Source organism: Octodon degus, unplaced genomic scaffold (assembly GCF_000260255.1).
Source record: "Octodon degus isolate 3935 unplaced genomic scaffold, OctDeg1.0 scaffold00001, whole genome shotgun sequence".
Taxonomy (NCBI): Eukaryota; Metazoa; Chordata; class Mammalia; order Rodentia; family Octodontidae; genus Octodon; species Octodon degus.
Genome location: NW_004524577.1, coordinates 40,800,733 through 40,827,255, shown reverse-complemented (window position 1 = coordinate 40,827,255; position 26,523 = coordinate 40,800,733). Strand labels below are relative to the sequence as shown.

The 26,523-nt window shown below is 43.7% G+C and overlaps 1 protein-coding gene across 1 annotated transcript in view; it reads left to right on the top strand.

Moving 5' to 3' along the window:
* The window catches only part of Itga1 (integrin subunit alpha 1), a 156,419-nt gene that overhangs the window by 119,199 nt on the left and 10,697 nt on the right, over positions 1–26,523 (top strand). Inside the window, exons 12-24 of the mRNA XM_023709123.1 lie at positions 228–485; positions 3,199–3,329; positions 5,957–6,123; positions 7,727–7,863; positions 9,986–10,096; positions 11,895–12,104; positions 13,863–13,943; positions 16,953–17,029; positions 19,910–19,999; positions 21,826–21,928; positions 23,749–23,862; positions 25,614–25,718; positions 25,862–25,966. Coding sequence (XP_023564891.1) covers positions 228–485; positions 3,199–3,329; positions 5,957–6,123; positions 7,727–7,863; positions 9,986–10,096; positions 11,895–12,104; positions 13,863–13,943; positions 16,953–17,029; positions 19,910–19,999; positions 21,826–21,928; positions 23,749–23,862; positions 25,614–25,718; positions 25,862–25,966 — 1,689 coding nt within the window. The remainder of the gene's footprint in view (positions 1–227; positions 486–3,198; positions 3,330–5,956; positions 6,124–7,726; positions 7,864–9,985; positions 10,097–11,894; positions 12,105–13,862; positions 13,944–16,952; positions 17,030–19,909; positions 20,000–21,825; positions 21,929–23,748; positions 23,863–25,613; positions 25,719–25,861; positions 25,967–26,523) is intronic.

Here is a 26,523-nt window from a genome sequence, read left to right as displayed (position 1 = left end):
TACGAGAGAGCCCGCTATGATTCTCAGCACATCTCCTGGTGTGCCCAAAAGCTGCTCTTTGGGATCCCAGCTTTGCCCTCAGATAGGATCACTTTTGAAGAAATCTTATGAACATTGTCATGGATGCACCAACATTTTTGGTAGCACTGATTTGTCATGTACTGTAGAAATTGACTCTGCCCCAGTAATGACAGAAGCCGTAAGTATCCTGTACATCTTCCTTCTAGACGAGGTTCGAATATCAGATGAGCCTGGAGCCAATGAAGCAGACCTGCTGCTCCTCTCTGAAGCACAATTCATGCACAAAAGACAACAGCAACGAGCCGTGCGGCGCTCGTTTTGGGACAGCCATCGCTGCGGTGAAAGACCTCAATCTGGATGGATTCAACGACATCGTGATAGGCGCTCCGCTGGAGGACGACCACGCCGGGGCTGTGTACATTTATCACGGGAGTGGCAAAACCATAAGGAAAGAGTATGCCCAAGTAAGAGGTGAAATGCACACACTCCTGCCAGCCAGCGCTGGGCGGATTCCCTGCCAGGCGCTGCCCGCTTTGGTCCACAGCTTATTTCATTTTTGACTATTGGGAAACTAGGTTTAACCCTCTCCTAAGTGCTCCGTATGGAGGAATTACTTCGCACTTTATACTTGTGTCTGGCATTGTTATTTCAGCTTAAAACACTGCACTCCTTCTCTTACCTGAGGAAACCCAGAATATAATCCAGAGCAAAGTAATAGGTGGGTGGGAAATAGGAGGGAGGTGAAAGGGAGAGGGACCGAGAGGTGGGGAGCAGAAGGGGCTGGGAAGAGAAGCCCCAGGCGTCGCTCCGAGCAGGACCCGACCCCCCGGGAGGAGCGCGAGCCTTATGGGAGCTCGAGTGAACAAGAGATGGAAACTCAGATGAAGAGAGCTAAAGAAAAACGACAAAACAAAAAAGAACGTTCTGTAACAGTGCTACTCAGCACCGCAGTGTGTTCCATCCTAAGATACTGCTTTCTGAGTAAGAGAATAATTGTATGAATTAGATAATACAAGAGACGAGAGTATTGTTCATATAATTGTTTGGGTTTTTTGCTTTTTTTTTTTTTTGGTGGTACCAGGGATTGAACGCAGCACCCTGTGCTTGCCAGGCAAGCACTTATTCCACTGAGCCATCGCCCCAGGCCCATTGTTTATATAATTGGTATCCAAGCTATTATAATGAAATTACATTCAGTGTACGCTTATGAATTAAATTGGTAGATTTTCATCAAGTGAATTTTTGTCTTATCAAAGTTTACAATTTTTTCACAAGTAATCCTTCATGGAAAATTTTTGAAAACCTAGGCTTAACCTGCAGGGGATTTCTATTGTTCCTGTTTTAAATTTATTGTCAGTTAATGGCTTTCGTCTAGAAATTTAATGTCTTCGTATGTGAGAAAATAATCTAAATTAAATCTATTAAATTGTTATTATTGGATTATTTAAATCTAATTTAAATAATCACTTAATGCATCAAAAAAAAAAGAAAGTCTAACAGTTCTAATGCAATCATCTGCTTCTTGTACTTAGGCATTCAGCAGCTGCTTACAAATAGAATAGAGCTGAACACTCTCTAGTTTCTATAACATGAAAAGAAACATAGATATTAATTATTTCTTTTTATATTTGAGTGGCCTCTGGCTCTGCAGCCCACAGAGCTCTCAGAACCTATTCACCTACTGTGGACATGTGCTTAATCTCACGTGAAGTCATAATGACACTAAGAGTGAGCAAGGTGGCGGCCTCTTGTCAGTGACAACACTCCTATCTGTTTCATACATGACTACTTTCTGTAAAAGCCCATCAGGGTTGGTGGTACACACCTCTAATCCAGCTCCTCAGAAGGCCAAGGAGGGATGCCAAGTTCAGAGCCCACCTGGACACCTCAGCAAGAGGGCTTAGGATATAGCTCGGTGGCAGAGTGCTTGTCTAACATGCATGAGGCCAGAGGTTCAATCCCATATGCTGAAAAAACATCTTCACTTCAACTAAATTTGGCAGTACTGGTCCTTGGGGCACATAGGACCAAGAAACGCAGGAGGAGGTTTTCCTTGCTGGATTTTAGACTGCTTGAGGATTAGTCCTGCAAACTTAATGGAATGGCATTTGAAGTAAAAAATAAATGAATAAATAAACACTTTTACTTAGCAAACAGAACAGATTTTCATAAAAATTTATTTCAGAAAATAGTGATAAATTAAGGTACAGCTTGAAACAAACATATCAGAATAGAATACTAGTTTTAGATTCATTTAGTTACAGGCAGAATGCTTGGGTAGGAGTAGGAACAGATCCACTTAGTGATTTCCATGTGAACCAGCCCTGCTGCCAGCATGCAGAATGATCGAGAATCGGCTGCTTCAGGGCCCCTGACTGGTTCACTGAAAACGTATGCAGCTATGCGCAGGGAGACACATCGCTCAATGAGTAAAACCATTTCCAGTCGGCTTGCCTTACATTAGTTTTTATTTTGTCTTTTAAGTGGACATCAAGAAGATGAGGAGAGCCCCAGGCTAGGGAGGGCCTTCCAGTCCTGCCTCTCTGCCATCAGCTTATTCAGTGCCGTCAGCTTTCCCTAATGCTGAATGAACGGTCCAGCTAACTCACATCTCATCTATGGTCATGCGCACAGGCCAGCCCTCAAGAAGGCCGCATTCATTCCCGGGCCCTTCCCTGCACTCCGGTACATCTGAATACAATTCCAGATGGGCACTATAAACTGCTGCGTAATGGCAATATGCATTTGATAGAATGTTGCTACTTATAACCAGCAACAAAATTCAGTGAGCCCCGATGTAATGCCCAGAGTAATCCACTCCTCTCCTTGTTGGTATAATAATGTGTTCAAGGTGTCTAGCACCTTTAAATATCTCTGCATAATAAGAGTGAAAAGGAGCTAGAATGTAGAGCCAGTTGCTTGTCGCGTTTCAGATTAGCCAGGATGGTATTATTATGTATTCCCCTTTCTCTAATGTCACCACAGAGGAGTTTGTACGGTGAAAACAACAATGTCCTTTGGGAACACCTGGGACTTTCCTTGTGTTTCCACATGAAGTGGCTCTTGATTCCCAAAAGAGCATTTAATTATCTTGTTAACCAGTCTAAATTCTCAAGTTCATTTGAAACTTCGGAACAGAGTCTCCTGACATTCAGCTCTCTGCTGGAATTTTCACAGCGTATTCCATCTGGTGGGGACGGCAAGACCCTGAAGTTTTTCGGCCAGTCTATCCACGGAGAGATGGATTTAAATGGGGACGGTCTGACTGACGTGACCATTGGGGGCCTTGGTGGCGCGGCCCTTTTCTGGTACGTAGTCTCAGCATATGACTGGAGCTTGTGCTGTACCAAGTGCCTGTTTCCTTCTGTGCTCCATCTCACAGGCCCAAGTTATCCCCTTGAGAAAGTCTTGGTTAGGCCTAATTGTCACCTCGATTGGCTTGGGAGCAGTGGGGGATCAGAAAGCACGCTTTGGGTGCGTCTGTGTGGGCCCTGGTGGTGTGGTCCTGGGCTCGGAGGCTGCTCCCTGGATTTCGCCTCCTTGCTGCTATTCCCTTGGCTACCGGGAGCTAAGTGTCTCTGCTGTACACGCCCTGCCACCATGGCGCATCTGCCTCGCACCAGCAAACATGAGCTCAGCCCTCCGCAACTGTGGCCAATAAACCACATTGTTCTTTAGGTTGCTGCTGCTTGGTGTTAGTTCCTAGACCAAGAGAGCTGACTAACATCAGAAAGGTGTAGGGGTAGGCAGACTTTTCTAGAAGAAATGCATAAATGAGAAGGTATCCCTGAGTCTGAGTTCTGTATAAGTTTTTAGGGATAACGGACTCTTCTTTCACTTACCTGAGTCACCAAAAGAGCTGTAGTTCTTGTCGTAGCCCAGGGTCTGTAACAGCAGAACGAAGTAAAGTAGGATAAAGAGCAGAAAGTACTGCATGCCAAGGCAGGTGCCAACTGGCTGCAAGTGGAAAGCAAAGAGCCTGGTCCCTGCACTGGACCAACTGTAGCCCATGTGAGGTTCCCATTAGAGCAGCCTGGGAATGTGGGGTAGATGGAGGCCAGGGCAGCTCGAGTGTGGTGACCATGTACCAAGTAGGAAGTGAGGTGTGTGCACTCCCTGCTGATGAAAGGGTAAACTGCCCAGAACTCAGGGCAGGGCAGACAATAAGAATTTCAAGGTCTTAAAATATGCTCAAAGAGTTTACTTCCTAAAACAATGTAAAGGTATACTCTAGAAATATGGCTAAAGAGATACTATCTTTAGAGCAATAATAGCACTGTGTTAATAACCATTTGTTTAGAAAAAGAAAGCAAGATATCTACTAAGAGAAATGAATATGCAAATTATGGTACATACATATGCTGGTATAGTAGCCTGGCATTAAAATCAAGGACTCATGAAAATATCAATATTGAAAGCTGTTCTTTGTAAGCTTAAAAATATGCACACATGCATGGGCATACTTGTATACGTACAGTACCAGCATATGATGTGTATACATATACTGCTATTCTTCTGCAAAGACAAAACACTTGGCGTACTAAATGTTGCTGACAATTGTTGCTGAGTGGTAACTATAAATTACTGTTTTCCTTATGCACCTCTGTGTTTTATCATGTCTTATGTGAGTAAATTGTTCTAAAAGAAAAAGATATCATTTTTCAAAAACAAAAGCATAGACAGAGACATCAGTGTTCAGAAGATACCTAGTTATAAGGACCCAGCCTGCTCCCAAAGCAGGGACCAAGTGATGATGTCTGACACGTGCTCTGACTTCGTCCAAAGGCAGTGTCCTCATGTCCCACACATTCTTTCTACCTAATCTTTAACTCTGCCACCACTTGGGAACAGTGGAAATCCCTGGGCTTTAGAATGAAAAGGACTGAGATTAAATCTGTTTCCTTTTTAACAGATTTCAACCTTGGGTTAAAAATAGGTCAGAGACACATTACTTTAGTTACCTCACTTTACAAAATAAAGACAGTACAACCTCCCCTTACCTACGAGGGTGTGCTCCAAGACCCCTGTGAATACATGAGGCCTCAGATAGTAACAGACTCTGTAAGTGCAGGGGTGCCCACAGCCTAATAACCGAGGTGGCCACGAAGTAGGGGGCAGGTAAGATATACAGCATGGATACACTGGACAGAGGTGCTTCGTTTCCCAGGAGGACAGACCAGGAAGGTGCAGGATCACGCTGCTCAGAGCAGCATGCAGTTTACAGTGCATGAGTTGTTTCTTTCTGGAATTCTCCAATTTTTGTTTTAAATCATGGTTGACCACATATAACTGAAACTGGAAAGCAAAAATGGGGATAAGAGGAAGGCTAGAATATTTCTTCTTCTTAAAGGTAATCAAGGGGGCCGGGGAGATGGCTCAGTAGAATAAGCACTTCCCTGGCAAGCATAAGGGCCTGAGTTCAATCCCTGATTCTGCCAAAAATAAAAAATAAAAATAAAAGGTGATCAAAAATTAAACAACATATCTACCAAACTCAGAGCTTTGAATATTATTCTACTTACTCTTTCCAGAAACACACAGGGCTGAATCCACAAGAACAGACAAGTATCAGAGCCCTCCTGGAAACTAACGGGGGCTCCCCAAGTCTTCTAGCCGTCTCTGGGCTACATTGGAAACTTAGACATACCGCAGATGCAGTTTTGGTTCTGAGCGTGCGCTTGGGCACTTGTTTGTCTGTCTTTTGCATCGCAAGCGGAACTAGATATTTGGCTTTTGAGCGGGGTGCTCCAAATGGTCCAAGCTGGGTCTCCTCAGAACACAGGACATAATCTCTTCTGTACTGGAGAATGCACTCCTGAGGGCTTGCTTGCCGTACGAGGGAGCGCGCTCCCCATGCACTCGCGCTGCACTCCCGAGTGGATGGCATTCATTAGACAAAATGTGCAAGCAATCCCCGTTGTTTGTGCGCTTCTAGGTCCCGAGATGTGGCTGTAGTTGAAGTCTCCATGAATTTTGAACCCAATCAAGTGAATATTCAAAAGAAAAACTGCCGCGTGGAGGGAAAAGAAACAGTGTGCATAAATGCTACAGTGTGTTTCACTGCGAAGCTGAGGTCCAAAGAGGACTCCGTGTACGAAGCTGGTGAGCACTGTCCTGCGGCTCGACCTCTCAGGCAGAGGCTGACGCGTCTGCGGCAGCTGGTGATCAGCAGGACGCTGCAGCCCTGGCGCGCTCCCTGTTGCGCTTGCCCCGTAAGCTGTTGAAAGCGGTTGCGCTGTGCAGATTTCAGAATCCACCCAGTTCTGTAGAAAAAAATCGCATGCCTGCATGCAGGAACCTCAACATCGTAGTGTCCTCTGGCTTCCATGTACTACCAGCAGATGCTAAGATACAGAAGCATTCGCTCCCTGTTCCTGCCCCCTGCTGGCAGAGACTGGTACTACAGAGGACCTGAAGGCTAGGCAGCCCAGGGGTTCCTTTGCACTGAGAAGGGCTACTGGCTTTGCAGTGACCCTCGTTCTGTGTGGGGGTCCTCGGTCTATCATGTCGGCGCATGTGGCCCTCATCCCCACACACTGTGCTTTCTAAGCAGCTTCTGGTGAGGTTTAAATACGTTGCGGTCAAAGGTAGGAAGGGCATGGCCTGCGCAAGAGTAATATACGTTGCGTACAACGTGAGCACAGTGAGAAAACTTGACAATCCATACAACTGATTTTTCTCCCCATGTGTGTTTAGAGCTCTAACCAGTCCCCTGTCTAGAGGGCAAATGAACTGGAAGAAAGTGAAATAATGATTTTTTAAAAAATGTATTTAGTACAGAGTCTACAGGGTCTCACTACACAGATCAGACTCGTAGTGATCCTCTTGCTTTCAGCCTCCCAAGTGCTGGGATTACAGGCACTCGCCACCACACTCAGTCTCAGTCACCCTCTCAGCACGGCCCGGGGTGGGACCAGTAAGGCATGTGGTGCCAGGGATCAAACCCCGATGCCTGCGCCTGCCCAAGCAGGCACTTCACTCTGCTGAGCTATCTGGCCAGCCCAAAATAATGATTTCATTTCAATATACAGCATCATGTCAGTCTTATTGTTGCTACCTAGATAATCAAGTGTTGTAGCCCACATACAAAGTATGATCTCACTTTTTTCCTCATTGTGATATGCCTTTTAGGGAATTTAATGTTACTTTGAAAATACTCTAACATGAATCTTTTATTTAAGGAAAAAAATAAAATATAATTAATAAGCTGGGTGTGGTAGGTCATGCCTGTAATCCCAGCACTTGGGGGGCTGAGGCAGGAGGATTGTTGCAAGTTTGAGACCATCTTGCACTACAAAGTGATCTCAGGGCCAGCCTAATGGCATAGCAAGACCCTGTCTCAAAAAGACCAAAAAAAAAAAAAAACAACTACCACTGATACCTATTTTGTCTCTATTGAAATATAATCAGTACTCCAGGCTCAAACAAGTCTTCTAACAGAAAGTCTGGTGAGCACAAACATGATCAGTAAATTAGACGTGTGACTCTGCATGCGGGAGCTTTTATGGGCTTTCCACGCAGAGCAAGCATTGTTAAACACTAGACGCATCGTGAACACAGAGCCGGTCTCCGCGGGTTCCTTAGGTTGTCTAGCTGAAGGGGTGTACCGCGGGCGCGTAGACATGGTGAGTACGGTTAATGCGCTGAATCATACGAAAGTCACCTTCAAATGAGCAGTGATGTCAGTTTTCTTTCGCTTTTGTAGATATGCAGTACCGTGTCACCCTAGATTCCCTGAGGCTGATATCGCGAAGCTTTTTCTCCGGCATGCAGGAAAGACGGATTCAGAGAAACGTCACTGTCCGAGAATCCCAGTGCGTTAGGCACTCCTTCTACATGTTGGCAAGTAAATCATGTGCTGTCACTGCCTCGCTCCAAGTGCAGGATGTGGCATGGGCGTCTCGTATCAAGGCAGTCTGGTTCTTGCTGTACTATTTCAAAGTCCACAATATTAACTTTATATTGTTTGTTCATTCTTATCAGAAAAATCACAAGTATGGTTTTATTATTTCCAAGTATAGTTGATAAAGCTATTATTAGGGTTCCCTGTGTGTATCAGATATTCACATGGTAACTGACAAGAAACCTTCATTCATTCTTCTTTTTTTTTTGGTGGCTAGCTCAGCCCAGGCAGGGCTGGTACAGCATCTGGTTCTGGGGATTGAACCACCACGGTCCCCACGTTTTGCATAAGTCTGCCTAAGCAGGCACTTTAGAGCGCTGAGCCATCTTGCAGGCCCATTCATTCATTTTTTTCAACCATTCATTTGTTTATTCAGTTTGAAAGCATCATGTAGCTTCCCGAGCCTTATCTGTCAAACGTGCATAAGAGACTAACTGCCCTGAGGGAAAACTGTTGAGTAGTGCTTTCTGGGCTCTGGTGAAATAGACATCTTGCTCTTTGACTGCAAATGAACAAAATTCTGGTATTTTCTGGATCTCAGGCTTTGTGCTACTTTGTGCTTCTCTCTGTTTTCAGTGAATGAGAGAGACGTGAAAAGTAAAGTATTAATTCCTGGAGATGGTGGATAAACCAATTCGACTCATTTTAGATGTGTTTTGTTGGATTTTGCATAAGTAGAAAGTGTTCTCAATTAAGGTTGGGAATTTCTTAAACATTTTCTGAAAATATGCATGGTAGTATTTTGTAAGAAAGCAGAACAAAGGTAAAGAAGAAACACTGACTTTAGTACACAAAATTAACCTGGAAACTTGAACATGACCTTAGAATCTTCGAGAATAAGGGCTGACTTCCCCACCTCTCACTTACTTCCATAAACTTAATGTATTTGCATTTTACATTTTGCTAATTTTAGGGCAGAAAAGTGACAGAGGTGGGCATCTGGTGGGAACATTTATTCTTCTTTGTTGACTTTCATGTCAATATTCCCCATGAATATTAACATATGTACTGTGTTTTTATTAATTTTAATAAGAAAGAAATAGCAATGAGACAGTTTCAAAACAGGTCAGTAGGACAGTTACAATAACTCATACATTGCATATTGCTGTCTTCATAGTAGTTATTCGGAGGACAAGATGGAGACATGGTCTCTCGTCTAAGCACTATTAGTACAGTACAGTCAACAGTAAGGCCTAACTATGATCTGAAAAAATAAGCCCGGACATTCCCCTCCTTCTTAGCTCCTCAGAGAAGAGTACCTAGGAACTAGAGGGTGCCCACAGCTCACTGAGAGGCCCGGCAGTCTGACCACGGGCTCGGGGTCCCCGCTGTGCTACGTACTGCATGTGAAGGAGAGACTAATTTCAAAAGCTCCAAAATCCTTTGGGGTTCTAATGAACATTTTAACATTTATCCTGTAGCCAGCTTGCCCACATTCTGAGCGACTATGGTAAGATCATTTAGTCTTAAAGATTCAATTTATCATCTGTAAAATAGTCCTAATAGTCACTCACTTTTGAGTAATATTGAAATAATTCACAATAATATATGTGAAGTTTATAATTGTGGATACTGTGAATGAAAGTTATTGATGATATTAATATTAGTCATATTCATATTATTTCTATGTCAGTTTACATTTTAAAATTCTTATAGAACTACATATATATTTAGATAGACAGACAGACAGACAGACAGACAGACAGACAGACAGACATGTGACTCCACTTAAAGTTGGGAAGCCTGTCCCGGAAGTACTGCATTGCACACTGATTTTTAGCTAAGGTCACAAGAGAAAGGATATTAAACAGCTCACCATGTGTCCCAGCACACCGGCAGGGCTGTAGCGGAGGAGCCAACTGCTCGTAGCCTGAGGTGTCTGCTGTCCAGCTGTGTCCCTGGTCAGCAGAAAAGCTGTGCCCTCCCCGGGAAGCAAACGCCTGACGAGGCCTACGGTTAGTCACACAACAGGTTTCCAGGAGACCTGGGAGCCGAAGGAGAAGAGCAGAGCAGAGCCTGGAGCCGGTGTGGTGCCAGCGAGCTACTGCTGTTTCCCTCTAGGACAAGCATGACTTTCAGGACTCCGTGAGAGTGACTGTGGATTTCAACCTCACTGATCCGGAAAACGGGCCTGTGCTGGATGATTCTTTGCCAAACTCCGTGCATGAATATGTAAGTCAGAATAACTGTCTGAGAATGCAATAGGGGAAGGGCTGGAATACAGAAACGCGTAGCCCTTCGTCAGTCGTGGGCAGGCATGCGTGTACGTATGGGCCCTTTTCGGGTAGCTCCCAATCCTTCTTACTTCCTGTCGTGGGAGTCCGGGGAGCTAATAAATGATGCCCACCTTTTAAAATCTCACCTGCACTGAGGACCAGCTGCAAGAAACCTCCACTTCGGTCCCAGTCAGCCCTGGGCTGCAGGCGCAGGCGTCACTAACCTCGGGTCCTCATACTGAGCCTTGTCCTCAGGCCACAAACAGACAGCAAGACCTCAACAGTGCTGGCCTTCTCTGGCCTCCGCCCTGAGGGCCCCCACTACTGCACAGAGGCGGAGGAGCAGGGCAGAGCATAGGCCTCCCCGGCCACGTGGCCCCCGCAGGAACGTGAAGCCCCTGAGCTGCACCCCGAGCTTGCTTCCAAGCGCAGCAGAAAGCGAGTGGGGGCGGGGCGGCAGAGGCCTCAGCTTTCCCGCAGCCGCCTTCCTCTCAACCAGCCTTCCACTTCCACACGCGTTTGTTGTCACACGGGGAGAGAGTACAGTCTGCCCGGAAGCCAGGTGTTAGGAACTAGGCACTGCTGTGTAGGGGGTGCAGAGCTCCCCGGACCTTCCTCAGCGGAGTCTGCAGAGCACTGCAGTTGTGACCGGAGGAGAGGACGAGGTTCCGTGATCTGGAGGGGGCGGGGAGCAGCGCAGAAGGCTTAGTGCACTTGGAGGCCTGAGGGGTCGCGAAGCTGTGAAACTAGAGCCCCAGGGTGAGAGCAGAGGGAGAGGCACTGGTGCCAGATCCTGCGGGGTTCGAGGCCTGCAGGCAGATTTCAAAAAAAGCTGGAAAAAGGTTTTTTAAAAGCGGCACAACAGTACAGCCGGGGAGGTAGCTCGGTGGTCTAAGTGCCTGCCTGGCAAGTTTAAGGACTCGGGTTCGATCCCTGGTCCCACATCCGTGCAGGTCCCGAAACTGGGTGTGGTGGTGCACGCCTGCAATCCCAGTGCTGGGGAGGCTGAGACGGGAGGATCGCTGTGAGTCTGAGCTGTGTCTTGAGACTCCACACCAAATAAATAAATAATTATTTTAAGTAAAAAAACAAACAAAACAGTGCAGCGGCGTTGAAAGTTTAAATCTGGCTTAGTGACGGGCCTGGAGTGCATTATTCAAGGACTATCGCGGGTACAACGTGAAGAATGATCGGAAGGAGGTAAGAGTGGGTGGAGGAGATGGTGAGAAGGCCTTCGCTCTCCTTCCGAGAGAAGACCGTGAGAAAGGGGTGGCCGGTTGGGCTCTAGCGGAGAGGAGGGACGCGCAGCCCTCGGAGAGAGCCCGGCAGGAGTGAAGAAACTGCAGGCCGAGAGCAAAGACACCTTCGCTCGCCCTCCTGCAGCCCCGGCGGCGCCCTTCTAAGCTCCGATTCTTTTCAGTCGGACAGTCTCCTAGTTGGCACTGACTGGATTTCAGCCTTAATTCTCGGCTTGAATTTTTTGAAGCTGCTCTTCTCTGGTAGACTAAAGGAAGTGAAAAACATCCAAAATTATGCATTTCAAAAGGGCAAGCCTACTTTATATACAGGACTAGAGAAGTATCTGTGGGCAAAGTTTATGCGCCTAAGAATACGTACAAAATTCCTGAAGATTTCTGTAACACACCTTGATTGCTTAGCACACTTTGACACTGTGTCATTTCTGCTGCACAAATTAATAGATTATTTCCAAGCATGCTTAAGTGCAATTTGAAAACTATGTCGGTGACTTTCAGATTCCGTTTGCCAAAGACTGTGGGCATAAGGAAAAATGTATTTCGGACGTCACGCTGGATGTAACCACCATGGAACAGGGCCAGTTTACTGTCAAGTCCCAGAACGACAAGTTCAACATTAGCATCACGGTCAAAAATAAAGGTGACAGTGCTTATAACACCAGAACCATCGCACAGCATTCTCCAAATCTAATTTTTTCAGGAATCGAGGTAAAGTTTCATTTATTTATTGTTAAAACCACCGTTTATTAAACCCACTTTTCGTGTTTCTGAAATAATTGATTTTATTATACAGATTCTATCGTAATGCAGATTTTGTACGAAATCGGCATGCACTAATTCCAAAAGTACCGAGGTGCTTCCATGTTTTTGCTCTGTCCTGTTTCCTTGGAGATGTATGTCCCTTCTTAAGGCAACTCTGAGGAAGTCCGAAATGCATCAAAATGTATGTTTCCAGATCCTTAAACCAGTGAAATTGAGATCGAGCCGAGAAAAAAGTAAATATAGCAAAGTGAAAATAATTTTAACAGAGGGGCAGAGAAGTTCTCTGTGCTGAAAACGAAATCTTCACTTAAGGCAGAAAGACCAAGAGGCCGCTTCTCCCTGTCCAGGAGAAATCCTCACTTGACAAAATGTCTGATTCGATTAGTACGTTTTGTTAACTCCTAATAGAAGGAGGTCTCTGGGGCACAGCAAACATACCTGCCTGGAAGGTTTTTAAAGCACTTTGGCAATAAAGTATCTGCATGAAATACCATGTTACTAGTGTTTCCAAATTTGAACTTTGCTTTTAATTGTGATCTCCAAATGAATGATGGGCCTTGAGTTTAAGTTCTGTGTATAGTTGTATAAATTAGTAATACATGATTCACACTTACGTATGTACATAATAGCAAACGCTATTCTCTAGCTTCCATAAATTCAGATTCTCACTGATCTGTCTCTTCATTTGTCAGGATCTCAGAGACATGGTGCTTAAAGTAGACTTGAAAAACTGGCATTAATGTGCTGCGTCTTGGACTCAGAGTATTAATTATGAATATAGTTATTTGAATCCAAAGTGTAAGTGCAGGTAGTGCTGGGAAGATGGTAGCCCTGACGTCCTCTCCAGAAGGGGCACCCGGGGAGGAGAGCTGCCGCGTCCTTTCAGCTGACCCTGTGGCCCTGGCAGTCAGAGCCGCGAGACCTCCAGAGGACGGCGTCCCCTGCTGTGTCCACAGCAGCAGCAGCAGGAAGCGTGATGGCCTCTCTTTCTTTAGCTGTACTGTGTGCTAGGCAATGCTTCAAGGATTTCACATATTTAGTTCTCACTAATTCTTCTCTAAGTATTACTATACCTACTCATTGCACAGATTTGAAAATGCATCATTTTTGCATTTCTGTAATTACATCTTGAATTGAAAGTATGTTTATTTAACTAGCAGCATTATTTTCCTCTTTGTTGGCTTATATAACCACAATGTACTGCATATGAAATGGCATTTTAGTTTCAACCAAGTACAATATTACTAACTCCACCTGTTAGAAAATCAGACAGCAGTAAGGACTCTCGACTAGGACAAAGCCGATAGTGGTGGGCCCGGGAGGTAAGTCCCAGTGCCCACAGGTCAGAGCCCTCCTTCTCCACTGTGCGAAAGCCCCCCAAGTGCTTCTGCATGTGGCGTGCTGCACTGTGCAGTCCAGCGTGCATGAACCGGTTTGGACGGGTACTACAGTCTCTAGTGAGGCAGGCGTTGCCGGCGGTCTCATTTCCAACTGCAGATTTACACAGGAAAATGAGGTGCACGGCCTTCCCAGCACTTTCAGTGATGTTTCAGATCATGACGAGCCACAGCACAGGCGGTCGAAGAGTGCCACGGTGGCCTGGTCACCCTGAGGGACACATCGTGGCCTGCCATCTCCAAGGCGCAGCGGGAAGCTGCCTTCACCTGTTCATCTGCTCTAATTCTATTGGCCCTCTTCTCCTAGGGGATCCAGAAGGACAGTTGTGAGTCACATCGGAACATCACATGCAGAGTTGGCTACCCTTTCCTGAGAAGAGGAGAAACGGTGAGCAGAGCAGGCGCGACACACGCAGCCACCGGCTAGGAGACCCGACGCGCTTATCGCATCTGCAACAATCTCCTGACACGTGCCTGTAATCCCAGTGACTCGTGTGTCTTCCTGCCGAGTGGCTTGAACCACCAGTGGCACACGCATGGCTCTCCACTTGGGCAGGTTTTCAATAACTGTATTAATAAAAAAGGCCAATGAAAGTGATTAGATCTGTTGAGCCATCAGTGGTACAGCCCATGTGATGGGACGGCCATGCATGTGCCACCATGGTTCAGCCCGGTGGGAACAGGGTAAAACCAAATATATAAATACATTTAGTGGTAGTTTAGTATAATGTGGAAAAAGAGATTGAGCTTAAACATTTTACAGCTTGAAATCTGGGTATAACTGAAAACATTTGTGTCTCCCTAAAATTCTCCTGTTGAAACTTACTCCCCAGTGTGGTGGCATTAAGAAGTGGAACCTCTGGTGTCAGTGGCTTTGTAGAAGTGGTTCAGGGCTGTGGAGACAGCTGCTCAGTAGTCTAAGTGCATGCCTGGCAAGCACAAAGGCCAGGCTGGATCCCCGATAGTGTGGGCCACGTCAGCCCTGGGCGTGATGAAACGTGCCTGTGATCCCAACACTGGGGAGGCTGAGACAGGAGGATCACTGAGCGTTCAAACTGGGTAGCAAGACCCTGTATCAAATAAATAAACAAATAAATAAATAAAAATTAAAAAAGAAAAAGTGTGGTCCACCAGGAGCTTGCTATCCTTTGCATCCCGTGAGGTCATGCAGCAGGCCCAGCCTAGGAGAACAGGCTGTCAGGAAACATTGGCTTGGCTGGCGCTTGGGTCTGACAGCCCTTGGCTTCCAGAACTGCAAGCAGCAAGTTTCGGTTGTTTACAAGTTATTCAATCAAATGTATTTTGTCATAACAATCTCAACAAACCAAGGCAAAAATCAAAATCAAAAGTATCACATGGCAACTTCCAATATGAAGACACAGCGACGGCAGATAAATGGACCTGCTGTGCTGTCCTCCCTCCTGAAGTGGGTGAGGGCTCCAGCTCCTCCACACAGCTAATCACTTTATTATTGTTACTCTGGTGAGTACGCTAATGCCAATGGGGTTTTGTGCAGCATTTTGTGTACATATGGGCCAAATGTGTATATGTTTTGGAGAAGTGTCTATTGCAACTCTTTACCATTTTGTATTACCCACTTTATATTACTTTTATATCACTAAACTGCAAGTTCTTATGTCCTACATCCTACAAACAAGTCCCTGATCAGCTCCATGATTTGCAAGTACCTTCTCCCATTCCCACTGTTGTATTGTCACTTTCTCCGAAGGACGAATGTTTTTAATTCTGCTGCACTCTAGCTTATTTCTTTAATCTTTTATAGGGCCAGCCAAATAGCTCAGTGGATTAAAGCACCTGCAAGCAGGCACAGGGGCGGGGGGTGGGGCTCAATCCCTCAGCCTGCCCTGCCAGCCCCGCCCCCGGGGCACACCGAGACAAATTGAGACTGGGTGTGGTGGTGTGTGCCTGTGATCCCAGCTCGTGGGAGGCTGTAAACAGGTGGATCACTAGGAGTCCAATCTAGTAGTGAGACCCTGAACACCCTGTAGAACCTTCCCTAGAGTACAAAAAAAAAAAAAAAAAAAAAATTTATACCTTGTGCTCTTGCTGTCATATCTAAGAAAGTTTTCCCTGATTCAAGGTCAGAAATATTTTTGCATGTTTTCTTCCAAGAGTTTGTCATTTAGCGCTTACATTTTGGTCTATGATCCATTTTGAATAACTTTTTGTGAGCTATAAGGAGAGAATCCAGTTAATTTTTTTTTCAAAAAGCTAGCCACTTGCCCCACACCATTTCTGAAAGGAATTTAATTTCCTACATTTAACCATTCTTAATCATTCCTTCTTCTATTTGGAAATTCCTTTCTACTCAGGATAAAAGCTAAAATTAATATGGCTCATCTTTAGGCACTAAGGAAGACAGTTTGCAAGCAATGTCAACACTAGTGTTGTACTTAGAATATTTTTTAGTTTCAAAGATCTAGATATTCCTTTTAAGTTTTTCAGGATAAGCTGAACACGCAACACATAGCTTTTCCATCTCCACTTTTCTCCGCCTTGCCTTAGGTGTAAAACCCCATGAAGAAAACAGAGATGTTCACGGCCAGCCAGTCCCGGAGGTTAAGGCGAGGCCGGCAGGGCCCTCACCTAACCACCCACGCAGTCTGACCTTTGCCTGTGCTGTCTCAGACTCATCTGGAAAAATACAATTTTACTGGAATTTTATTACTTCAAAACAATAAGAACATTGCTGTGGTTGCAGATTCCTAAAGACTGCTCCCTTTTCTTTTTTATTTCAAAGCAGAATATATGTAGAAGAAGAAAATGCAAAAGAGAACTAGATGGTACAGTAAAGTTTTTCGGGAAAACCAGTGATCCTTGAGATTCTGATAATCTCTTCTATGATCGGGCCTAAATAGATAAGAAGAATTTTAAAAATCAAAACTCCTCCTGTCTGCACTTAATCACAAAGATAAAATTTTAGAGAGTTTCTATTTTACATTTGGGCTGTTTCATTGACCCTAAGTTCAAAATACTGCAGCATAAAGCAAAATTAATTCTGACAACTAGAAACATGATTCCATAAGTATTACCACAAGGCTTCTTGGACCACAGCAAATACATTTTAGTATGCCGTGGGTTAGGTAGTCTATATGTGTTTCGGTATACGTTCTCAAATCTCAGTTCATGTCATGGAAATATTTTCAAATTTTTATTAAGTATAATGTTAACTGCACAAACTCTTACAAACAAAACTTCATTTTTATTATAATTTACTTTACTGTAAGTCACCAAGTTTTTGCTTTAACATTCCTTGAAGCTCCAGAAGAATTCTTATACTAACACATTAATGGATCCCAATGTGTTTTCCTATCTCAGAATGATTTTGCATAGGTCTGTAGATCTGTCACTAAGGGGATGTGTTCTTTCTTCCTAGGTCACTTTCAAGATATTATTTCAGTTTAACACATCTTACCTCATGGAAAACATGCTCATCCATTTAAGTGCAACAAGGTTGGTTCGCGTGTGTATGAATTTGTATGCATACATGTATATGATTACTTTCATATGACTAACATTTCTTGCTCTGTAGTCATTGGCGAGTTCTGCGACTTGTACAGTACCAGCAGAAGTGAAGTCTGTGACCTACACAGCTTCACAAAAACCTGTTTTGCATAATTAAAAAAATAAATTTTATTTAAGGGTAATAATTTAATCAACTGGATTAAATCATGGTTGTATGAGCTGTGGAATATATTATAATCACATACTACTTATATCTGCCACATTGTATTCATTTAAGATTTTACAAGAGCTGTTAATTTAAAAGTTTTCCATCAAAGTCAACTGAGTCACTAGATGGACTTAATATTTTACAATAGCCTTTTAAAAAAAATTAGTCATTTATTTATTTATTTGTTTGGTACAGGGTCTTACTACACAGCTCAGACTTGTAGTGATCCTTCTGTCTCAGCCCCCCACCCCCAGGGCTGGGATTACAGGCATGTATCACCATGCCTGGTTTTGGTGGCCAGCATGACAGTCCTCGGGTTCTAGGGCTGGCAGGGCATGTAGTACTAGGGATCAAACCCAGGTCCTTGCACTTGCCAGGCAGGCACTTAGACTGCCAAGCTATCTCCCCAGCCCTACAATAGCCTTTTTAATTTAAGAAAATTTATCCAAATTAGTCAAAGCATCATAAAGTTATCATAAAATACACAGACTAACAACAACAAAAAATAATAGTTTGAAGCGATGGTTTAACTGTCTCCTTAGTGGAATCACCCACTCTACCACCCCTGGTGAGACCGAGCTCTGCCTTTTGTAGCTTTTTCTGAGGGGCCGGCCTGGTGCCTGTGTAGAGTAGACAGATGGGTAAATCAGTGTAAGTAATGGGCGAACTAATTTGGTATGTTGAATTTAACTCAACTGAACACATACTTACTTGATTTCAATAGTGAAAGATGTTGAGTTAATCACTGTAAAGAATATAGAATTACTAACATGAATGTATAAGTTGCTGCCCTCCTCATGGGGTGACTACTACACTGCAACCTGGAGACTTTTATGACATTATTATAGTGCAGGGTAGAGAGAGAAAGTCATGATAGATATACAGACCATATGTCAGAGGCATAAAGGGAGGTGAAGCTATCTCTACTTGACAGAACCTAAGAAAACTTTGTCAAGAAAATTTTAATTGAGAAACCTTAAAAGTTGGATAGTATTTTACCACAAAGTAGATGAATAGGATTTGGTAGAATATTCTTAAGGAAAATATACAGCTTGACACTTGGCCTCAAAGACCATAGTTTTGTTGGGTTCTGATGTGCAGCACAATTTTCCTGAATGCACAACTTTGAAAATAAAGGATAAATGTATTTCTTATATTTTTCTTGCATTATAATTTTTAAGTATTTGTCGTTTTGTGGTATATGTGTGAAATCAGGATGGCGTCTTAAGAGTACCTGAGTCTGGTATGAAGTGAGGTTTCATGCTCTTGAGCCTGTTAATGAATAAATATTGATAATAACTATTTCATACTAACTGAAATTTGTGAATGTTTAGCTCTGTAACATCACAGAGCATAATTAAAGCATATATTCTCATCAAAAACATGCTAGAGACAAAAATATCTATACAGCTTGAGCAAAACCTGGAAAGCCCACTAGTTGATCTGCTTGAGGAATGCTTTGTAATCAACTGTACCTGAGGCAGCGAAAGCACCCTGTGAGGTCGGCGGGCAGCTGCCCCCGGCGAGGCGCGCTGCGCCCCAGTGGGAGCCCAGGACGGGTCTTCCTGGACGAGGTGGGGCTGAGGAGCCAGGAGGTTTGCAGGGAGTGAAGGTGCAGTTCAGAGCCACTTCATAGGAAGCCTCGCCAGGTGCTCTGCAGGGCAGGTGAGAGAGGAGGGCCACGCACAGCAGGGCTGAGCCCGGCGCTCACCCAGTGCCGTGCGGTTGCCGCTCCATGCAGCTGCGTGCACTTGGTAGCCAGCAGGCGTCACAGTTACTCCCTGCGCCTTCTGCCACCCACTGCCGGGGGCTCGGGCGGTCTGTGAGGGGTGGGGGCGAGCGCAGTGTGTGCTAGGCGTGATCCCAGACATGCAACACTTATTATTCCTTTAATCATCATTTATTAATCATACAACAATTAAGCCTCTATTTTATGAATGAAGAAACTAAGGCACAAAGTGATGAAGTAATTTTCCCACAGTGTGCCGTGTCTGGAAACAGTCCCATTCTGTCGCTCTGTCCTCTGCACATGGCTCTTTAATGAGGATGCGTATTAGAATATGAGATGCATGTGTGCACACGTATGTATTACAGTAAAATTATGCATAATTTATTGTGCACATTTAATGTAATTAATATAACTAAAGTCAGGGGAATAAGTAAATGTTTTAGGAATCACAAGCCCAGCTACTGCATATGAAAAGACTCTCGAAACGAGAGAACAGAAGACGGCAGGCTTGTTGCCGTCGGTGTGCCTGTCGCTGTGTCTCTTCGCACAGCCTCGTCTGTGACGAACATTCTGAGGCCTTTTTTGTTAGAAACAGAAATTTGTCCCGCTTCTGCCTACTAAGTCCTCATTTCTCTATGACAAGCCCTTCGATCTGTGTGCTTTAACAATGAAACTTAGTGTTTCTTAAAATTATTGTCTCAGAATTTTGGGAAACTGGCTTTCAATCCCAGCAGCACTTGCGAACCAACTTGGGTGGGAGCTTCTGACAGTGCCCACCTCTGCTCTTCCCCCATTTATTAGAAGAATCAAGAACTGTGCTCCTCTGCGCATTGTCTCACTTGCCCATATAAGCACCTTAGCAGGTGCTTAGAAATGTCCCTGAGTAACCAGCAACGTAATGACTTGTGTGAATGTACTATCTACTTTCTAGTGATAGCGAAGAACCGCCTGAGACGCTTTTTGATAATGAAGTAAATATCTCTGTTCCAGTAAAATATGAAGTTGGACTACAGTTTTACAGGTAGGAGGACGCCACACTTCTATGTTGATGATTCTGTGACCAGGGTGGCCCCTGGGGAGTGGGGTGCTACCACCCTCACCTGGGAGCTTAGTAGGGAGGTGAATTGTCCAGCCCCACCCCACATCTACTGAGTCAGAAGCTGGGGATAGGGCCCAACATCTGGGCTACTGAAGGCCCCCAGGTATTCTCCTCACCCCACCATCTGAGACCTGTATTCCAAGCAGTCCAAAATGCTAGCGTGCATTGGCAGTCCTGTTTTAAGTCCTCGGTGGAATCTAGAGACCTAAAACTCTTTCACAAAGTGTATTTTCTAACAGGTCATTGGCGCATTTCTTGACCATCATTCTTGTCCTGTGGGACGTGTCCAGCCTACCCATTCTGAACATACAAGATGAAAGCGTTTCTCACTGATGAGCCATTGATTTCTTTTTCCCAGTATTTATGAACTGTTTTTCTCTTAAGAACTTCTTAAAGATCCTTCCCCCTGTCATGCTGGCAGCCTTTCCTTCTGTGAATTTCCATGCTTAAGCAGAACTCCAAGCTTTAACTAAATAAATATGTGCACTGTAAACAAAAAGTATAAGAACCAATTGTAAGTTAAGTTCAATCTAAAAGCTTTTTTTTTTCCTTTTGGTACCGGGGATCAAACTCAGGACCTTGTACTTGCCAGGCAGTTGCATATGCCACTGAGCTATTTCCCTGGCCCAAAAAATCCCATTGTTTTATAGTACTTTCTGCCTGTGCATAAGCAGCCCCAAAGATAAAGGCAGTGGGACGCACACACAAATCTCGCTAACATGTTCAGCCCTTAGCTTTCACTGGCTTTTTCTCTATTCTGTTGTATCCACTTCTGTTGTCACACTGATCTTACTCATCATTTCTCACTTACTTCAAGTCCCATTTTGACACGTATTTCTTCTACGTTCCCTTGACCGAAGTGCTACCCTAAAATGCAATCTTAAATTTTATGTGGCCCAGCCAAGGAGCACAATGGGCAAGAGTGAGCCTTTAGCAGTAAACACAGGATTTTTTTTTCATTAATTTTATTGAGAAAAAAATTGCAATGAGATAGTTTCAAAACAGAGTGGTAGGAGAGTTACAATAATTAATACACTGCATATTGTTGTCTTTGTAGCAGTCATTCATAACACAAAATGCAGACAGGATATCCTGTCCAAACACTATTAGTACAAATCTTTCTTCTCACTGAATTAAGAGAAATTAGCTGTATATCTATCCTAACTATTTTGTATACACAGATACAAAATGGTCCTTTATTTATGTCTCCTTTTTTGTTTAGTTTTGTCAGAGATGGGTATTCCATTGCCATCCAAATATTGTAGATGCATGAATTCAGCAAAATATTCCAATATAGTCCAGTAGTCCACAATAGTAGTCAGTTATCCACAGGACTGGCAATGTCTAATCAAATACAGGATTTTAAATTGAGAAGAGGGAAGTTAAAGCAAGTGTCTAGTTAAAATTTAGCACTACTAACAACAATCAATTCTAATTTTTTATGCTAAATATAAATGATATTGAATTCATGAAAAATTTTCACGTGTTAATGATGAAATTTTTATTTTAAAAGCTGTGTATATTAGCATTTTAGGGCAAATAAGCATAAATGATGATCTAAATTACAGAACCTTTCACACCTTTTTCAAATATTTATTTAATTTTTGGTTTGCCGATGAAAGAATTCCCCTATGATTTGAACTCTCTGTAAGTATTCCTATGGAATCAAATGGTTTTTGAAAAACAGAAAATGAGGCCAAGTTAAAGGTAAACTCATTTGGTTTATTTTTATGTTTTAAATTCTTTAGCTCTGCAAGTGAATACCATATTTCTGTCGCAAGCAATGAAACTGTCCCTGAAGTAATTAATTCTACTGAGGACATTGGAAATGAAATCAATATCTTCTACTTGGTAAGAATTGAGTTTTAAGGTAATCTGAAAGAGTCATTTATTCATTTATAAACTAAAGTATTAGCAAAAATACAAACATATTGTTTTAAAATTTAGTCTCTGGATCCTAGCACACTTTTCTTTATAGTTTTACTAGTTTAAAATACTTTATTTAAATTGAAAAAGATTATTCATGGAGTCAGTTTTAAAGACCTGTTTTTCTAATTTCCACCTAAGACACAATAACTTAGGATGATTATCCGGAAAAAAAATAAAGCATGAAACCAAGTTGATATAACCTATGAGCAGCCCAGTCATAACTCCTTCAATCAAGCCATAAATGTTATTTACATTATTTTTACTTAAGGGGGAAAAGACGCACTCAATTCAAGTGATAGATTTAAATATGCATTCCAAAGTCAGAAATAATCCAACACGGTTATGAATTAAGATAGTCTCAATTTTTCGGCAGTCGTCAACATGAAAAGATTTCTCTCACAAAGAAGAAATAAGTGTGTTCTCAAGATGAGTTGCCCGTACGTCAGGGCACAGATGAACTGCGAGTGGGAGGCCCCCCGAGCAAGCCCAGGGCACACCACTGCAGGGCACAGAGTGACGGGCACGCTCTTGTTGCGAGGGCCGAGGCACAGCTGGGCAGTCTCCAGAGGTCCAGGACGAAGGGATAGAGCGTAATCTTCAGCACCCATCAGAGCAACTACCAGTCTAAAACCCTTAGTCTGGCGGGTGGTGGATTTCACGGTATCTGTCTGTAGAGCTCACAGAGCTCCTACTGGGATAAAGACAGCGCCCAGAGAGGCCACGGGGAGGGTTAGGGCCTGGAGATTGTGGCTCGGGCTAGGATGGAGGGCCCTGCGCCCAACGGCCCCGACTTAGTCGCACCGTCTAAGCAGCCGAGGACTCCTGGGCAGTGAGAGCTCCTCCCTGCTGGCTTGCTCCCTGTCTGTCCTGCCCTCTCTGCTGCAGTCGTCTGTGGTGGCGCAGTGGGATATAGAGTGAAAGCTCAGGTCTAGTGGGTTACGACAAGTGGAGGTGGAGATGAAGGTCAGCCTTACGCTGTATCAGACTGTATTATCTGGGGATGGAGCTGTGCAGGCAAGCAACGGGCTGTCTGGTTTGAGCCTGTCTAGCTAGAATTGAAGGTGATTTATCGGGGTTGAGGAGATAGCTTGGTGGTCTAAGCACCCGCCTGGCAAGCTCAAGGACCCAGGTTCAATCTCCGGTACCGCATGCCATGCTGGCCCTCTGGAACCCTGGGTGCACTGCCCTGGCCACTGAAAGTGGGCGTGGTGGGGCACACCTGCAATCCCAGTGCTGGGGAAGCTGAGACAGGAGGATCCCTACAAGTCCAAGCTGCACAGTGAGAGCCTGTGCCAAATACATAAATTTTTTTAAAAAGTGATTTATTGCTTTTGGGAACTATGATAAGTTGAGTTAAAGTAGCCTTAAAAATATGCTAAATTATTCTACATGGATCAGGCAGGCAGTTTCCTTCCTTTCTGGCTCCAAAATCCTATATTGTTAGAAAGTAGCATGATAATTTGTTCTGTTGTTCAGTTAGCAGATTCTGGCTTTCTATTATCGCAGAGCTATTTTAAGAGTAAAGAATGAACAAACGATGATTGTAGCGGATACGGTAAAGACGTCCTTGCTTTCTTGCTGGCTTACTTGAGGCAGTTCCCATACAGTGACTGCCCGTGTTTATTTGGGGGGTCACATGTGCATGCAGCCTAATCTATCAGTGGAGAGCAAGGTGCTACATAGGATGAAAATGATATTGTTGTAAGAGGAAGAAAAGCTTACACTCCTAATTTTTCCTGTAGATTAGAAAAAGAGGACATTTTCCAATGCCAGAGCTCAGGCTGTCCATTTCATTCCCCAACTTGACGTCGGATGGCTTTCCCGTGCTGTACCCGAGCGGGTGGTCGTCTTCCGAGGTAGGTCGTGCGCGCGGAGTTCCATCCTGCCTGTGACCCTTCACTTTGCATCTGCGCCTTTTGCTCTGCACGCCATTTATGATAAAGAATTTAAGGTCACATAACATTTGTAAAATTAAGAAGACACTAATGACTTGTACTAGTTTTTAGCAGATGCAGTAGTTCTCTAAAGTGGCTATTCAAAAAGTACCAAAAATTGGTAACTAAGAAATAGCAAAAGCTTGTTCCTTCAGAGTTCTGAGCACCAGAAGTCCACAGTCATGGTCAGTTTTTCTGGACACTGCAAGGGGCAGCTGTCCTCTGCTTTCCCACCTGGCACCTGGTGGCCGGCTGGCAGTTCTTGGCGCACCTGGCCCGTGACAATCTCGCTTCCCAGTAGCCTCCTTCCCTGTCTATATTTTTTCCCCACTTATCACTGCATTTAGAGTCCTCTCAAATTCAGGATATTCTTATCAGGGGATTTTTAATTTAATTGCATCTGCAAAGACTCTATTTCCGAATAACATTACATTTGTAAGTTAGGCATTAAGAATTTGGGCGCATGATTTTTGGATCAGCAGATTTTAGATAATTGTTTCTCCATGCCTGAAAAATCATTATATTTTTAAATTTGTTTAAGGTGGTCAAACAACTTTCTAAAGACACTCAGTTAATCTTAAACATGCACAACTGTGCATAAAGTGATAATTATTTTTATGCACTTATTCCAAATAACAGCAGTATTAACCCTCCTCTATGTCTTTATCACTAAGCATATGGTAGATAATTGTTACCGGTTAGTGTCCAAAACATGGAAAATTATGCGTACATAACTTCATCATTTGAAAAGTCTGTCTCTGCACGCATTTTAGAAATTGTTCTCAAAATCAAGAAGAACCAGCAGTGCCAGCTGTTCACCATCATTGTTTTTCTCACACAAGAAAAAAATAAGGGGCCGGGGAGATGGCTCGGTGGAATAAGCGCTTTCCTGGCAAGCGCAAGGGCCTGAGTTCAATCCCTGGTTCCACCAAAAAAAAAAAAAGAAAAAAAAGAAAAGAAAAAAGAAAGAAACTGAAATTTCCCTCTAACTAAAACACAGGTTTGTGAGAAAACAGCAAGAGAAAGACTTAATTTTCATATTACCTTACTCATTTGAATCCTAATCACCTTTTACCTAAAGCACAAAATCTGAATTGGGCCAAGTTTAGAGAAACAACCCGAAATCAAGCCTTGGAATGGTTGTTGCATTCTGACATATGTAGGGACACCTTGCATACTCCTCCCACGTGTGGTGAGACTCTTACCCTCGACATAGGGACCCAAAACTATTATTGAACAAATGCATAAACATACACAAGAGTTCTTCTTGTCAGTTATATCTTGTAAATCGACATATGACTCATCATACAAAGAAGACAATGTTCTTTTCCTCCATTGAGTTTTAAATTTTTTCCCAAAAAGTGTTATTAGAACTTAGAAACTAATCTTGGCAGAAAAAAAAAATTAATTAATGAGTACATTGCTTACAAAGTAGTAAGTTATAATAGCACCCTTTCATTTCTCTTCCAATCTGACTGGGCTCAGTCACAATTCGGAGGGCCATGTTGATGCTAGCTCTCCCTGGGGATCAGACTGTGGCTGGTGCCTGGTGGCCTGCTCTCCTACAGATTTCTGACGCACAGCGATGGCTGCCATGCACAGATTTTTCACGTTTCTGTATCAACTTATTTTCCCTCTGGCACTGTCTAATAAAAACAATTTTTACTTCTTAGAATGCAAACTGCAGACCTCACAGCCTGGAGGACCCTCTTGGTATCAATGCTGGAAAGAAAATGATTATATCAAAATCCGAGCATCTGAAACGAGGCACGCTTCTGGTAAACTAAGTGCTGTTCTTACTTTATGCTTCAAAATTAAAATAAGTTCAGCATCAACCTGGAGTTGACAGTCTAAAGCATCTTAATGTAGTATTTCTGTTAGAGAGCAAGGCTACTAACGTTCCCTTTGGACGTCCAAACAGGACTGCAGTACGTGTAAGCTTGCTACCATCACGTGTCACCTCCTGCCTTCTGACCTGAGCCAGGTGAACGTCTCACTCATCTTGTGGAAACCAACTTTTATAAAAGTAAGTGCTCACTTTGTTCTTTGCAGTTATTCAATGCAATCAAACAAAACAAAACAAACAAACAACAACAACAAAAAAACCAGGGGTTTGTTCACCACTCAGTGTAAGCGTGCAAAGCACAGCCGTCCTGTGGCGAGGACAGGATAGTGGTGGTCAGGGCGCTGGCTGAGCACTGGCTCTCCCCACCCAGCCCAGTCGGCTCGTCTTCCCGTTAGCCACCAAGCTGTCTCCAAAGACCACTTTCTAAAACTATACGGCACGCAGCCTTTGTCTTTGAGCTGAACACCTCTGCAGAACCCAAAATGACACTATCTTAATAGTTTGGAATTCAGTGAAAGGATGAGGCATGATGGAGTGACAGTCTTTGACGCCACCGGTAACAGCTGGCATCTGTGTGAGCTTGTGCTATACTGAACGTTTATGCTATGTGAATACATTTTGGAAGACAAAGTCAACTGTGTCTGCCAACAAATTCCTTTAAAACCTAGGGGGCTCCTATTGTTTGTTTCTCTCTTAAAAAGTATATGTGGTCCAATGAAACCATTTTCAGGATCGGT